The sequence below is a fragment of the Saccopteryx leptura genome, chromosome 13 (assembly GCF_036850995.1).
Source record: "Saccopteryx leptura isolate mSacLep1 chromosome 13, mSacLep1_pri_phased_curated, whole genome shotgun sequence".
Lineage (NCBI taxonomy): Eukaryota > Metazoa > Chordata > Mammalia > Chiroptera > Emballonuridae > Saccopteryx > Saccopteryx leptura.
In genome coordinates, this window is record NC_089515.1 from 8,703,636 (window position 1) to 8,718,376 (window position 14,741).

Genomic DNA, 14,741 nt, shown 5'->3' on the forward strand with positions numbered 1-14,741 from the left:
GTGTAATAACTCACCTTATAACGTTCCTGTGAGAAAATGTCCTCAGCACCAAAGAGAACTTTGGGAAAACAACATTTGCAGTACAATCCAAAATACATAGAATGCAATTCAGGCATTTGTCTTTAAAACTCTACTGAATAGAATCCCATCACTCTTGCACCCTGTTGAAGGTATTCTAGAGTTTCTTTAGCTTGAGAGCCAATTGCCAACATAAACTGTCTTGTGCAGGCCGGTATTTAGAAGAGATGGTATCAGAGTATTACAAAAAATGTTTTTGAGAGGTAGGTATAATTTTATCTAGCTTTCTTTCTCTTCCGCCCTCCCTCCCTTTATCCCTCCTTTTTTTTTTTTTTTTTTACATAAACTGTCCTGGTGCAGACAGGTATATAGAAGGATGGTTATCAGCGTTGAATGTGTGCTGTTGTGCCCAGGACGTGCCAGCCCGTGGCTGTGTGCTGGGGCGCCAAAGAGACCCTGGGAAAATGAAGGTCCAGTGGGGCGGGCACGGGGCACCGGACAGGCAAGACTCTAACCACCACCTTAGTAGGTAGGGTAAGCGGGGTCTTGGCACTCAAGCGGCCAGGGAGCGAGCGCCTGCTCCGGGACCCGCGGCCCCTCGGGCGCCGCGGGGAAGCGCCCTGCCCGGCGCACGCCGGCCTGCCTCCGGCCTCCAGCCACAGGCGTCGCTGTGCTGTCGCGCGGTCCCGGAGCCGCGTGCTGCAGGGAGAGGACGCTCGCGCCGAGCAGGGGGTTTCAGTTTCTGGCGCGAACTTCCGCCGTTCCGAAGTTACAGGGCGAATTGGCGCGATGTCCGGAGACAGCAGTGGCCGCCGGCCCGAAGCCCGGGGCCGGGCCCGCGACCCGCACCGGGACCGTCCTCGCTCCCGCTCCCGCTCCCGCTCGCGGTCTCCGCTGTCGTCCCGCCGCGGCGCCGCGCCCGAGCGCAGGGAGGCCCCGGAGCGCCCAAGCCTGGAGGAGGGGGAGCCGTCGGACTCCGGGGACGAGATGGTGGACCCGGCGACCCTGGAGGCGGAGACCGATCACGGCCTGTGCCGCCAGATCCGCCATCAGTACCGGGCGCTCATCAACTCGGTCCAACGTAAGGCTGGGCGCGGGGCGCGGGCCCTGCTCGGCCCGGCTGCGCCCTGGCACCTCCATTGGTTCCCCACGGTTTCCCACCGCTGTGGTGTCCATCGAGGCGCGCGACCTTGGCAGGGGCGCGCAGGTCCCTGCCGGGCGGGACGGCACCGCTGGAGGCCGGGCGCGGTTGGCGACTCGCCCGAGTCCAGGCGGCTCCGACGCGGGAGAGGCGACACGCGGACCCCTGGCTCCTTTTCAGGCTTCAGCCGTTCCCCAGTGTGGTCACTCGCCCGCCCAGCGGCGGCTGCGTCACCCGAGGGAACTGCTGCACATACAAATCCAATCCCACTCTGGAGGTGGCCCTCCAGGGGCGCGTGTGACTTGCGGAGTTTGAGAACCACTCTGTTAGGAGCACTGAAGGTCTCCTTTTAAAAGTTCATGTTGCTTGAAAGAAGCACAGTCACCTTCCTCTTAACGCGCCTTTTTTGGTTAAAAAGATGTTTGAAGTAATTAGCCAGGGAGTAGCGGAGGGTGCTTGGGCTTTGAGGCTGGCTGGTGTCTCTTGGTCAATAACTTGTTGATGACTGAACAACACATTTCCCAAAGCTCGTATTTTTTTTTTAATAGAAAACCGGGAGGATATATTGAATGCCGGTGACAAATTAACAGAGGTCCTGGAAGAGGCCAACACTCTGTTTAACGAAGGTAACTCATTATTTTATAGAGGCACGCTCTTTATTGTCATATGTTTTAGGATAATTTTGATTAGTTGTATATGAGAGCCAAATGATGGATATCAGACAATTCCCACCTTTATAACAGAGCTGTTCTAGTTTTGGCACCGTTTCCATTGTTGCAGTGATATCCCTTGTACCGTTTACTTGCCATTCCTTAAGCGTATACTGAGGACTTTCTATGAAATCCTGGCAGCGGGGCCAGCCATCCATTGGTTTTTTTTTAAGGTGGTTCTGTTGTTTGAGAACTTTACATTTGGTCTTTCCACTGTACTTACTGCTGTCAGAACTAGAACCTTGATTTCTAGGCATTTTCTGCTGTGACTAGTGGTTTAAGTGTTGTCCCCTTTTGACATTTTTTCAGTCCCTATGCTCTCAGATTTTTGTTGCTCTTGCCCTGACCACACCTCCTTAACCATTCTCCATCCTGTCTACTGACTCAATCTCATCAAAACCTTCTGGAATCAGCCTTTTGTTTTTACCTGCTCAAATCCCTCCCCCACCCTCCTTAGCTTTTTCTTCCTTCTCCCAAGGCCCGACCCCCACGCAGTCTCCTGGCGGTTACTCTGACTCCATCGCTCCATCAGTATTTTACTGGGCATCTTGTTCAGTCTTGATCCAGAGGTCTTTCTCCCCTCAGCTATTTGCTTGTTCTGGCTGGGTCACCTCTTTAAGGCAAACTGACCTACTCAGTTGGGCCCAAGGAGTTGGTCCACGAACACAGTTGTAGAATCTCGGCATTCCTGGATTTGATGGTTTCTGCGGAGGCCTTAAAGCCACCCAGGACAGAGAGGGGAGCATTGTCTTCACTCTGTGTGCTGAGGCTCATGGGCGAGGGAGACCTGGAACCTCTCTCATCATCACTTTTGCGGTAACTCCTGAAATAATATCGAGGGGGAAAATGACTTACAAAAACAGAAACGAGTCAGCAAGGTCACCAGCCTGAGGAGTGCCCAGGAGATCGGTGATTCAAATGAAATGGCCTCAAGGAAGGACCAAGCCCGGGGTAGGCATTTCTGTGTTTGATCTTTGCCATGTTCATCTCTTCTTGGCTTCCTTTTCAGTTGCCTTTGCTGGTGTTCCCAGAGCCCTTTTTCATGCTCCCTGTTCCCTGTGGGGGCTGATGAATCCAGTCCCCATCCCTGCAGGTCCCTCAGGCGGGCCTTCCCTCCTCTCCCCATACTGCACCCCCCCCCCCCCCCCCCCCCCGTTTCCCTGCCCCAGTCCCTTCTCGTCTCCTTTTATTTAAATATCTTCTCACTCAAGCTTATTTAAATCCCATGTCCTCTGTCAAATATGCCTGTGATGCCATGGGGAGGCGTTACTGCCTCTCCAGCCCGTAAGGTTCTTTCAGAAGCCGAAGTTCCATGACAACTTCCCGAGTGCTGGTCAACGTAGAGGGGGCATTCAATCTGACTTAAACACTGGCCCACGTACCTGACCAGGCGGTGGAGCAGTGGATAGAGCATCGGACTGGGATATGGAGGACCCAGGTTTGAGACCCTGAGGTCGCTAGCTTGAGTGTGGGCTCATCTGGTTTGAGCAAAGCTTGCCAGCTTGGACCCAAGGTCACTGGCTCGAGCAAGGGGTCACTCGGTCTGCTGAAGGCCCACGGTCAAGGCACATATGAGAAAGCAATCAATGAACAACTAAGGTGTTGCAACGAAAAACTAATGATTGATGCTTCTCATCTCTCTCCATTCCTGTCTGTCTGTTCCTGTCTGTCCCTCTTTCTGACTCTCTCTCTGTCTCTGTAAAAAACAAAACAAAAAAACACTGGTCCACGTGATATTAGTGACGAGGCTGGGTTATTGGAGTCAAGGGAAAAGCCACGGGATAGAGATGATCGTTTTGTTTAACCGTGATTATTAAGAGGTTGTGGTTCAGTTCTCAGGAGTAAGAAAAATGGAGACAGAGCTGGCTTTTAGACTCGTCAGCTTTGATTCCGGGTTTTGGTGAATTGGAGAATGGAGCCAGTTTTTAGAGCGAGATGGGTACGTTTGAGGTTTTTGGACCAACTGGAAATGCTGAGTAACTAGTTAGAAATATAAGGGAAACACCGGTGGTACTGTGGCTTATAACGTGCGTATCTTTCTTCTCTTCTGAATAGTGTCCCGAGCAAGAGAAGCAGTCCTAGATGCCCACTTTCTGGTTTTGGCTTCTGATTTGGGCAAAGAGAAGGCCAAGCAGCTGCGTTCTGACCTGAGCTCGTTTGATATGTTAAGATACGTTGAAACTCTAGTAAGTTCAAAGCTACAGAATCTTAATGAAAATGCTTTGTTTGCATAATTATCTACTTTGCTTATATCCATATGCAAATAGCTTTCACTTCATTTTTACTTTTTGTGGAGGGGCCTGGGTCTCAGATTCCTTCACAGGGATCTGACCAAATTGTATAAATGACAGAAGAGCTATGTGGTAGGAGCTCAGAGCAGTTTGAAAATCTCTAGGATTCTAAGACTCTGCTGTGTTTACTTACAGATGGCCATATTCTTTTCCTCAGTCACCTGTCAGTTCACTTAAGTGTTGTAGCTTATTCTTAGTGACCTGGAACCTTTGCCCAGGTCGGTGGGCTATTGCCCACCCTTCAGGTGACAGGCTCAGCTGGAAACGAGTCCGGTCTGGTAGACTGGCATGTTTTAGTCTGTCTAGGAGACTATTTCAGAACCAGATGAATATGATCGGGGTTTTGCTTTTGGGGTTTTTTTTGTTTTGTTTTTGTATGTGGGTTTTTTGTTGCTGTTGTTGTTTTTTGGCTATTGTGTTATTTATTTTTCTTTGCCTTTTAATACATTTGAATGGTTGATTCCTGAAATTTTGAAACTTTTCCTAGATGGATTTGCCCCCAAAAAGCACAGTGAGACTGATTGAGACTGATCTTTTTTATCTTACTCTATTGTCTTTTTTTTTTTTTTCTCTTGATTCTGTTCTGAGCCAACCTCTATCCTAGCATTTCTGCTAAGACATTGACTTTCTGACTAGGTGTTTTTAAAATGGTTATTAAGATGATTTAGTACCCTGAGATATGACCAGATAAATTAATTATTTTGTAAAGGTACGACATGTTTGTTTTTAAAATGTTAAATTTCTTTAAAAAAAATTTTTTTTTTTTAATGTGCCTTGACTGTGGGCCTTCAGCAGACCGAGTAACCCCTTGCTTGAGCCAGCGACGTTGGGCTCAAGCTGGTGAGCTTTTTGCTCAAACCAGATGAGCCCTCGCTCAAGCTGGCGACCTCAGGGTCTCGAACCTGGGTCTTTCGCATCCCACTCTGACGCTCTATCCACTGCGCCACTGCCTGGTCAGGCCTTTTTTAAATTTAAACTTAATTTACATAAATTTCAAACCTTCAGTTTTTCTCTTTTTTAAAAAAAACTTTATATTTTCAAGTATAATGCATTTTTAAAATGCACACTATTGCCTAACCTGTGGTGGCACAATGGATAAAGCGTCGACCTGGAAATGCTGAGGTCGCCGGTTCGAAACCCTGGGTTTGCCTGGTCAGGGCACATATGGGAGTTGATGCCTCCAGCTCCTCCCCCCTTCTCTCTCTCTCTGTCTCTCCTCTCTCTCTCTCTCTCTGTCTCTCCCTCTCCTCTCTAAAATGAATAAATAAATAAAAAAAAATTAAAAAAAAAAATGCACACTATTGTACAGCTCAGTAAAGTGACCTGATACGGGTTTATGTGTTTTTTTAGAATTACTTTTTATTTATCAGGGTAAGCTCTGCATGTGAAATGAACGATCAAAACAAATTCCAGAAGTCTTAAAGAATTCCATGTAAAACCCTAAATTAATAGCTGTCTAGTGTCCATGTGGGGAAGACCTTTCTGAGTATAAGAGCAAATATAAAGAAAAAATGGGTAGATTTGACCAGACAAGAATTGGAACATTCCCCTGCAAGTGTACGGACGGTGGTCGGCGGCCGGTGGGGGGCGCTGACCATTGCTCTCGGACCCATTCTCGCAGCCTCTTTTTAAAGTTGAATTTCCTTTAATAGGGTTAAACTCTCTGAGGGCTCTTTGATGATTGTTTCTATGTGACATGACTGTTATCAGTTTGATAACATACAGACATTTTATAATTTTGTGATGTGATAAAAGTGTACTTTCCCCGAAAGCAAATCGAATATAATCCGTTTTTGGTAGGCTAGTCTGAGATAAGAGAAGGATGAGACTTCCGCCACCTCTCCCCAGGAAGATGAACGAGTGTCTCCCCGGGCGAGGCCGACACACTGAACTGAGGTCTCTGGGGCGGGCTAAACATGGAAGTCTGAATGCCAGCCCAACTTCCATGTTCCCGTCTCAGAGCTTCTGATTTGGGCTGTGATTTCATTCTTTAATCCTCGTACAGCTTTACTAATATTTTGCAAATGAACTACTTGTAGTACAGAAATTCCCAGTAGGCTAGTTCCTTTGACACCTCTAAATCCCGCAGCGTGCAGCGGGTTGGAGCAGGGTTGCTCAGCCTGGGCCCTGGGGACATTTGGGGCTGGGGAGGTCTCTGGCGTGAGGTCCTGGACCAGGCATTGTGAACTGTTGAGCCGCCTCCCTGGCCTTGACCCACTAGACCCTACTCCTTGTTTTGACAACTAAAAATGTCTCCTGGTAATGCTAAAAGACCCCTGGGGGGCAAACTTGCAAAGTTATATAAGAAATTTAGGCAACGTGATCAGACACTGAAACAGACTTTGCCTTTGGCTTCTTAAAGTTTAGCGATACAAATTATTGGATGTGGTGAATGATTGCTTGTGGCTTAACTGGGGTTTTCTGTTTCCCTTCATTTTTGTAGCTGACACATATGGGTGTAAATCCGCTAGAAGCTGAAGAACTCATCCGTGATGAAGATAGTTCTGATTTTGAATTCATAGTCTATGACTCCTGGAAAATATCAGGCAAAACAGCAGAAAACACCTTTAATAAAACCCATACATTCCACTTTCTGTAAGATTGTTTTCAAAACCCTACAGATCAGCCCTTTGTAAACCTTACTTGTTTTCCTTTGTAGGGACAAAAGTTATTTGATATGGTGGAGGTGACGGTCGTGATGCCATTGTTTTGAGACTTGAGGAACTTTGATTGAAAAGCCCATAGAATCTTGATGTGGATGGAACCTCATGCTGTTTAAGCAGGAAAGGCCGTGGACCTGAACCTGCTTTACTAGGGCATGCGAGACTTTGGGTCAATGGCATGATGTCTGGCTTTGTCTTATCATCTTCAAAATCTTTCTTATGGAGAAGGATGACACCTTCTCTAAAGGGTATCTTAAGATTCTAACAGTATATGTAAAGTGCCCATTTATTATATATACTGCTCACAAACATTAGGGGATATTTCAAAATGAAAATGAAGCAATAAAATATCCCCTAATGTTTGTGAGCAGTAGATTTAGCTGTTGGATGATTACAGACCAATGTTTGAGCACCACTTGAGTCGCTCGTCATATCAAGGGCCCAGTTCATTTTTCGGATGCAGCTGTAATTTTATGAAGGGTTCCTTCATACCCAGATGAAATTTCGTTCCTGTCTTCGTTTCCTGGCTGGTCCTATGGAGAAACGGAGCACAGCTCTTAGTGGCTCCTCTGTGAGACAGCATTGGCCTGGACGGGCCTCGTCCCGAGTAGATGCTTTCTCTAGGGTCGCCCCAAGTTGTTCCTTCCTCGTTTGTCTGTTCTGATTCACCTGTTGAAGCCTTGAGATCGGTAGTGTCTCAGAAGGCTTTGGAGGGGCACAAGGAATAGATCTGTGCTGTGGACATTGGCATCTGTTTTTAACAAGCCTTCGGGAACTCGGGTGCCCAGAAGCCCTTTATGTATCAGAGCATAGAGATCAAACCCTTTAGTATTGGATCCATCTCTGCTTTTGCTGCAGAGTTCTGGGCTGTCCTAAGTCCTGGGCTGTAGAGCGAGCCTTTCATGGGAACTTAAGCTTTATTCACCCTCCAACCCCACTTGCACCTGTGGTGAGCTACCTACAACTTTGTGACCCTGCAGTGGCTGTTCCCCTGGCCTGCAGCGTCCTTTTCCCCATTTTTCCAATTGGTAAGGTTTGTTCATCCCACGGGCCCCAACTGGGAGCCTCCAGTAGCTTCTACGGACAGCGCTATCCGAGTCGGGTCAGGTTTCCCAACCGGATCCCCCCCCCCTTCCTGGTAGATGGCTCAGCCCAGATGCTGTTGGACCACCTGAGCACTACTTGAGTCCGCCACTAGAGGATCTACCACGTTATGTTGAAATCTGTGTGCATGAGTACATATTTGTCTACGCTGTGTACTCTGATTTCTTCAATTGTAGGGACCGCTTGGATCTAAATTCTTGGGGCCTTGGCCTCTGTACGATGTGTCTGTGGCTTTAGCTTATGTCTGCCTTAGGGCTTTTTTTGGAGGTGGAGGGAGTCCAGATGGGAAAGGAATCCCATGGCCTCTGCTTGACCTGTTATCCTAAAACAGGTGCTTCTGTAACCCCAGGCCGGGAGCTTCCACCCACCCTGGCACACCTTGCCCAAAGGCTTTAAACGCCAGTGGGGCTGTTTGTCCTCTGTTGCGTAGACTACACAGGCCAGGCCAGGCGGAGGGCCAGGAGGGCCAGAGGCATATTCGCTGGATTGATTACTGCTCGGAGCTAAATATTATATAAAGGTGTTTGAGGAGGCCTCCAGGGCTGAGTGAGGAAGAGCCTGGGCTCTAGTAAGAGACACGAAGGGAGCAGAAAGGAGGCCACAGACCTGACTAGAATCTTGGTCTGGTGTCAGCCCTTAGGTCACAGCTGCTTCCCCTGAATTTGAATAGACCACGGGAGCTGCTGTCAGTTAGTTTGTTTAGAATACAAACCAAAAAAGACATGAAAGCCTATTTCTTACTAGGTTGGGTTCAATACAAGGAGAGTGTCCTGTGCCAAAGCCTCGAACTGAACGTCCAAAAAAGACTCGAACCATAAATGAGGAGGGGGAAATGCCTGCCCAGGTTGGTTTTTTTTTTAATGTTGCTTTTTAAAAAACACTTAACATTAAAATAGCTGTTAAAATAACATACATGCCATTTTTTAATTTTTAAAATTTTCCCATTGATTGACAGGGGCGGGGAGGCATCAACTCATTCCACTCATGGTTTCCTTTTTAGTTGTGCACTCATTGATTGCTTCTCGTATGTGCCCTGATGGGGTTGAACCCTTCACCTCAGTGGGCCGGGACCACGCTCTATGGACTGAGCCAGCTGGCCAGGACCAAGCCTTTTCATTTGTTATTCAATTGACTAGTAGTTGTCTTAGCTTGAACCCGTTTCTGTGCTTTGGATTAGTTCTCCCAAACCAGGGTTTCTCACCCTCAGCACTGTCCACATTTGGGGGCTGGATTGTTCTTTGTTTTGAGGGTGTTATGCATTGTAGGACGGTTTAGCCGCATCCTTGGCCTTTTCCCACAGCAGAGGGTCCTCGGGTGACGACACCGTTCGGTTGATACGGCAGTGACGTAACCCGAATTTTGGTGGAAGTTGAAACGTGGGCCTACCCTAACACAAACGGAACACGGGCGCTTTTAGCAGTCCAAAATGGCGTGGGTGAGCGTGCTAAGGGCCACCAGCTCCCTCATACACTGCATTACCACACGTTCCTCCGCTGCGCAGCCAAGCCAGTTCACCCACATAGTTCGCAAGTACCACGCTAATGGCCTATGCCAGACACTCACGTCTCAATTTCTTAAAAGTTTTTGTGGGAGTGAGTGAGCGTCGTCAACTCAAAATGTCGTATGTTGAGACGGTCGTAATGAGGACCCCCTGCATGCCAGCAGCGTCTCTGCCCCCCACCCCAGCTGTGACAGCCAAATATTGGAAAACTCAACATTTGAGAACCGCTGTTCTGACGTAGCCTTTTGTATTTTTCTATTTTATGTTCAACCCGGAAATGGTAGGTTTTGGTAATGTTATTCCTCTGTTTAAAAAATTAGTATAAAAAGGTTACTGAGAATGTTTCCTTTTTGCTGTAAGTACTAAGATGGGGAAGAACACATCCCCAGTGAAAGAGGCTCTTGGGTGTGGAGGAGAGCAGGAAAGGTTAGCAGGCAGGCACGCTGGCCGCTAGGCTTGACGAGGACTTTTTATATTTTCAGTTAAAAAGAATGGAAGAATCTCACCAAGAAGCAACAGAAAAAGAAGTGGAAAGGATCTTAGGATTGTTGCAGACATATTTTCGAGACGATCGTAAGTGTGATACCAGGTTCAGAACGGGGCAGATTGTATTAGTTAGACACGCGTCACTTTCAACAAGAGGGTCTAAGGCATTTTCAGTTATGTGTAACGTTTGTTGTATGTGTAATGTTTGAATGTATGTGTAACGTTTGTTGTATGTATGTGTAACGTTTCAATGTATGTGTAACGTTTGTTGTATGTGTAACGTTTGAATGTATGTGTAACGTTTGTTGTATGTGTAACGTTTGAATGTATGTGTAACGTTTGAATGTATGTGTAGTGTTTGAATGTATGTCACGAGGCGTCTCCCCTTTAGAAGCTCCACATGAGGGTGTTGATGAACTAACTTTTATTTTTAAACAATGGGATGTCTTTCCTGTTAAATAAAATTATATTTTCAGATATGTTTATGCCGGTCATATAAATAGTGCTCATTTGTTAGGATTTTGGGTTTTGTTTTGTTGGGGGGGGGCACTTTTCAAAGCTAATCATAATACACACATCCTTCCCCAACATGACTTTTTCGTGTGGACGTTGTCCTTACCAATGCATGAAGATGCCCCTTTTTCTTTCCAGGGGTTCCCACTGTATGGCTGTATCGTACATGCATGTATCCATTCCTGTTAGTAGATGAGGAAGCTCTTTATAGCGTTTTACTCCTGTGTGAACAGCAGCTGTGAATGGCTGCTGACATTTCTGTAGGACAGCTTTGCAGAGGTGTGGCCAGGTCCAGGGGCCATGCCTGACTTTCACCTATCTGCCAGATTGCCATCCAGAAGAGGTTATATCCAGTTGCACTCCCACAACAGGATGAGTGCCCATTTCCGTCCACAGCCTAATACAAGAGCATCTTGGTCTTACTGATGAACGAAAGTCATTTTCCTGCCTTGAAGAATCTTGTCCCTCTCTTTTCCCTGTAGCTGATACGCCCATATCCTTCTTTGACTTTGTGGTTGATCCGCATTCTTTCCCCCGCACGGTGGAAAACATCTTTCACGTCTCCTTCATTGTGAGGGTAAGATTTATTTCTCTCATGGCTTTTCTGTGGCTTTTAAAAAGACAGATAATAAAAGCTGTTAGAGGGAGCTGGCAAAGACGTTTGTACTCCCCAGTATGCATTTAGGCCCAGTGGAACAAAAGACTAATAATTGACCCGGAGACAGAAGAAACGAAAACAAGAAGCATGTTCAAAATTTGTGTGCTGGCTTCTCCCTTTAGAAATTATTTAGTGAAGAATTGGCAAAGTTTGAATATGGCACTCTGGATTACACAACACTAGGGTATAAATGTTAAATTTCCCGAATTTGAAGGTGGTCATGCTATGTAAGAGAATATCGCTGTTCTCAAGAAATACACAGTGAATACAGTACACAGGAAAGGGTCAGGTTGTCTATCACTTACTCTCATAAAAATCAATAATATAATATACAGGGGTGGGCGAAAGGAGGTTTACAGTTGTGAGTGCCTGGAACAGTTTAGTTGCGTATTCTCATTTATTGTATTGTTTTCTATATGAACAACTAAGCCTACTTTTGCCCCACGCTGTATATATAGATAGATAAAGTAAATGTGGCAAACTCAAACAACTGGTGAAGCTGATGAAGGATATATGGGAGGACTTTACAGTAGTAGGCTTATAACTCTTTCTGTTTGAAATTGTTTCAAAATAGGTAAAAAAAAAAAAAGGTACTATGGAAATTTGCATTAGACTGTCTGGAGTCTTAGCAGGTTGCTTTCTTGCACATGTAAAATGAATTTGATCTTAACCTGAGACAAAAAACTTGTGTTGACCAAAGTGTTTTCCCAGAAATAATAACAAAGGCATATTTATCGATGGTAAATTGATAGAATTAATGCGTAATAAAATGTGAGCATTCAAAAATATGTTACATACCAGTTCAAGAGCCAACACTGAGTTTTAAGAGAGCCTCAGGGTAGAGGCTGTCAGGGTGAAAACAGCTGTTGAGAAGCCTGAGAGAGGGTAGCCCTAAAAAGAAAGATGTTACAGTCATGCCCATGTGATCGCCTCATTGTTATATATTTTCATTGTCTGAGATACAGAACATTCTAATTGAGTAATTTTTTTATCCAATGATAAACAGGTTTTGGATCTAAAGTTTAGTCTTCTAAAATCTTTCTTCTGTGTTTTAGGATGGCTTTGCAAGAATAAAACTTGACCAAGACCGGATGCCAATAATAGGTAAATGATCCTATATTCAGAGAGGTTAGTTTTAGAGAAAACATATTTGGTACTAGAGTTTATGAAATATATCTTACTAAATGTAAAAAAGAGTTTTCATTTTAGGTGACAAATTTTTATAATCTTGCTCAACTAAAGGAAACTATCCAAAACACGGTCATAGTTTAAAACAAATGGATTCATCTATGTCAGTGGTTTTCAACCTTTTTCATCTCGTGGCACACATAAACTACCAAAATTCTGGGGCACACCAAAAAAAAAAAAAAATTCACACTGGATGGCTCTTGTGTTGGCTGTTGTCATTTTTAAATTTGGAAATCTAAGGAAAACACGGTCTGTGCCCCTGACTAGAAATAGGTGTTGCTTGTTTTAAACATTCCTGCAGCACATGGTTGAAAATTGCTGATCTATATCATTGATTCAACATCTACTGTCAAGATTAATAAGAAATGATCAAATTTCCCTCAAGTTTTAATTTAGAAAACTTGTCATTGCAATTATTTTTGTTGTTTTCTTCTATTTTTCCCTGTTGCCAGCTTTTTCTCTCTTTGAGAGAATCTTTAATTCTTGATTGATTTCACATACTTCATTATGCCTCTCCTCTGAGGGCCTCCCATAGAGAACGAAGTACTTCTGTTGCATTTATATGTTACTCAATTTCATGTTGGACTCACTTGGGCTTAGCTCTGTGGTCCGTACATAGAGAGATGACAGGCAGAGGTTTTCACCTGACAGGAATATGTAAGTCGACTACACTTTCTTAATGGAAACAAATGGATTACTTGCTACTGTAATAATATTACAACTCAATGATGCATGAGGTCCTAATGAGTATGTACTAGTCTTAAGTATCTTCTCAATATAGTTTTCATTCCTGTTATTCCTTGCTCTCTTTTTAGATGACCTCTTGATTCCATAACCTCTGAAACTTTTCTCTTTCAAACAGAGCCTGTCAATCATAATGAAGAAAGGGATGGCATTGACCAAAACAGCCAAATCAGGAACCAAGGAATTATCGCTCTAAGTTACCGCGACTGGGAGGTAAAACCGTGCCCATTGCCCACGGGTAGCCCTGCCCCCGGGACCTCGGTAGCCCTGCCCCAGAGCCCACGTGTTCTTTGTTCCCTGCCAGGAGATTGTGAAGACCTTTGAGATCTCCGAGCCTGTGATTGCTCCAGGCCAGAGCCAGCAGAGGCTCAGTGCCTGACGCCAGCTGGAGGTAACACTTCCTGTGGGGGACAACTGCAAGCTCCTATCACACTTTCCTTGGCCTTACAGACCATCCTGCTTTGTCACATTCCCGTGAATTTTGGGTTTCGCCCCTCCCCCGAGCGCCCACTGTTAGAACTGCCTGCTGGTGACCAAGGCTGAGCAGGACCTAGTGGTGGCAAGCTCCCTTCTTAGAGTCAGGTACATCGGTGTACTTCAGGTGCACCGTGGGGAGAGGCAGAGCAGGAGGAATTTGTTCTTGTTTGGCTTTTTTTTAGCCAACATAAACTGATGAATAAGAGAAGTGGACTATGGAATGCTCCCAGCAGTTGTGTTTAATGTGCCATTAGATTTGCTTATTTTGTAGGGACTGAGCAGAAAAGGGGGATTCCTTTGAAAAGAAATTAGTAAACGGACGCTTCGTAAATTTGAGTTATGCGAGTTATGCTCTGACGTAATTCTTCGTTCTTAAGGAAAACGTCGCTAGACGGAAACCTTAGTAAGGATCCAGCATTCTGTCCGGCACACAGCGGTGGACGCAGTCAGTCCCGGCTTCCGCGGGCTCCGCCCTTACACTGTGCCCAAGTCATTTGTCTCCTTCCGCTTCATTTGCCTTATCTGTAATCTGTTTATAAAATATGGAGGATTCTGAATCCAGTCCTTGCTAAGGTTTTTTTTTTTTCTAGCTCAGATTTTCTCTGACTTTTGAGAGTTAAAATGAGCTTTTTATTATTTAATGTAAACTTTATATGTACCTCAATTATTGAGCTTCTTTTGTTCTGGGATAATTGAGGGAGTGGGGAATATTAGCGTAAGGTAGACATTTAATGGATTAACATGATTGACACGGACCCTGCTCACTCAGAGGGGCTAGTTAGATTTCATTTGTGTATATCAAATCAACTTTTGATTTATAAACTGTTAACCAGCTGTTTTCCCCTTTTTTTAGGACTCCAGTGGATAATGAAATCCAAAGAGGAAAGCAGCATGTGTTGTATATATTGTATGACTGAACATTTTTAAAGACATTGTTTTTACTAAATGTAGCTTTTGATAGTTGATGAATTTGTCATGGTTGTCTTTGATTAAAGGAAACTCACTGCCATATTTGCAAATAATTGTAGTTACTCTTTATTTTCTGTTATCGGGAGAGTTTCTTCTTTCTCTAGGCCTGTCCCCCTGGAAGTTTTAGACACGTGAATGGCCTATAGATCATTCTGGTTCTTTTACATCTCTTGATCTGTCAAGTCAGCTGTCGAGTCAACACATAGAGTTGTACCGTATAAAGTAGTTTTTACCGCTAAAACATGCTCAGCTATCAGCACTGCCATATGTTTCAGCCT

General features: G+C 45.2%; 1 protein-coding gene across 3 annotated transcripts; it reads left to right on the forward strand.

Annotated features, from left to right (window-relative positions):
• Positions 1-694: 694 nt before the first annotated feature.
• On the forward strand, positions 695-14,505 carry NSMCE4A (NSE4 homolog A, SMC5-SMC6 complex component). Of its 3 annotated transcripts, none has more exons than XM_066355311.1 (11): positions 695-1,099; positions 1,708-1,785; positions 3,925-4,055; positions 6,604-6,755; positions 8,672-8,771; positions 9,911-10,001; positions 10,970-11,004; positions 12,141-12,189; positions 13,136-13,230; positions 13,322-13,408; positions 14,348-14,505. In XM_066355311.1, exons 1-10 carry the CDS (start codon positions 808-810, stop codon positions 13,394-13,396), a joined length of 1,098 nt encoding a protein of 365 aa, XP_066211408.1. In that variant the 5' UTR covers positions 695-807; the 3' UTR covers positions 13,397-13,408; positions 14,348-14,505. The 3 variants fall into 3 exon arrangements, with proteins under 3 accessions (XP_066211408.1, XP_066211409.1, XP_066211407.1); XM_066355310.1 differs by having other exon boundaries at positions 697-1,099; positions 10,910-11,004; XM_066355312.1 differs by lacking the exons at positions 6,604-6,755; positions 8,672-8,771 and having other exon boundaries at positions 696-1,099; positions 10,910-11,004.
• Positions 14,506-14,741: the final 236 nt, after the last annotated feature.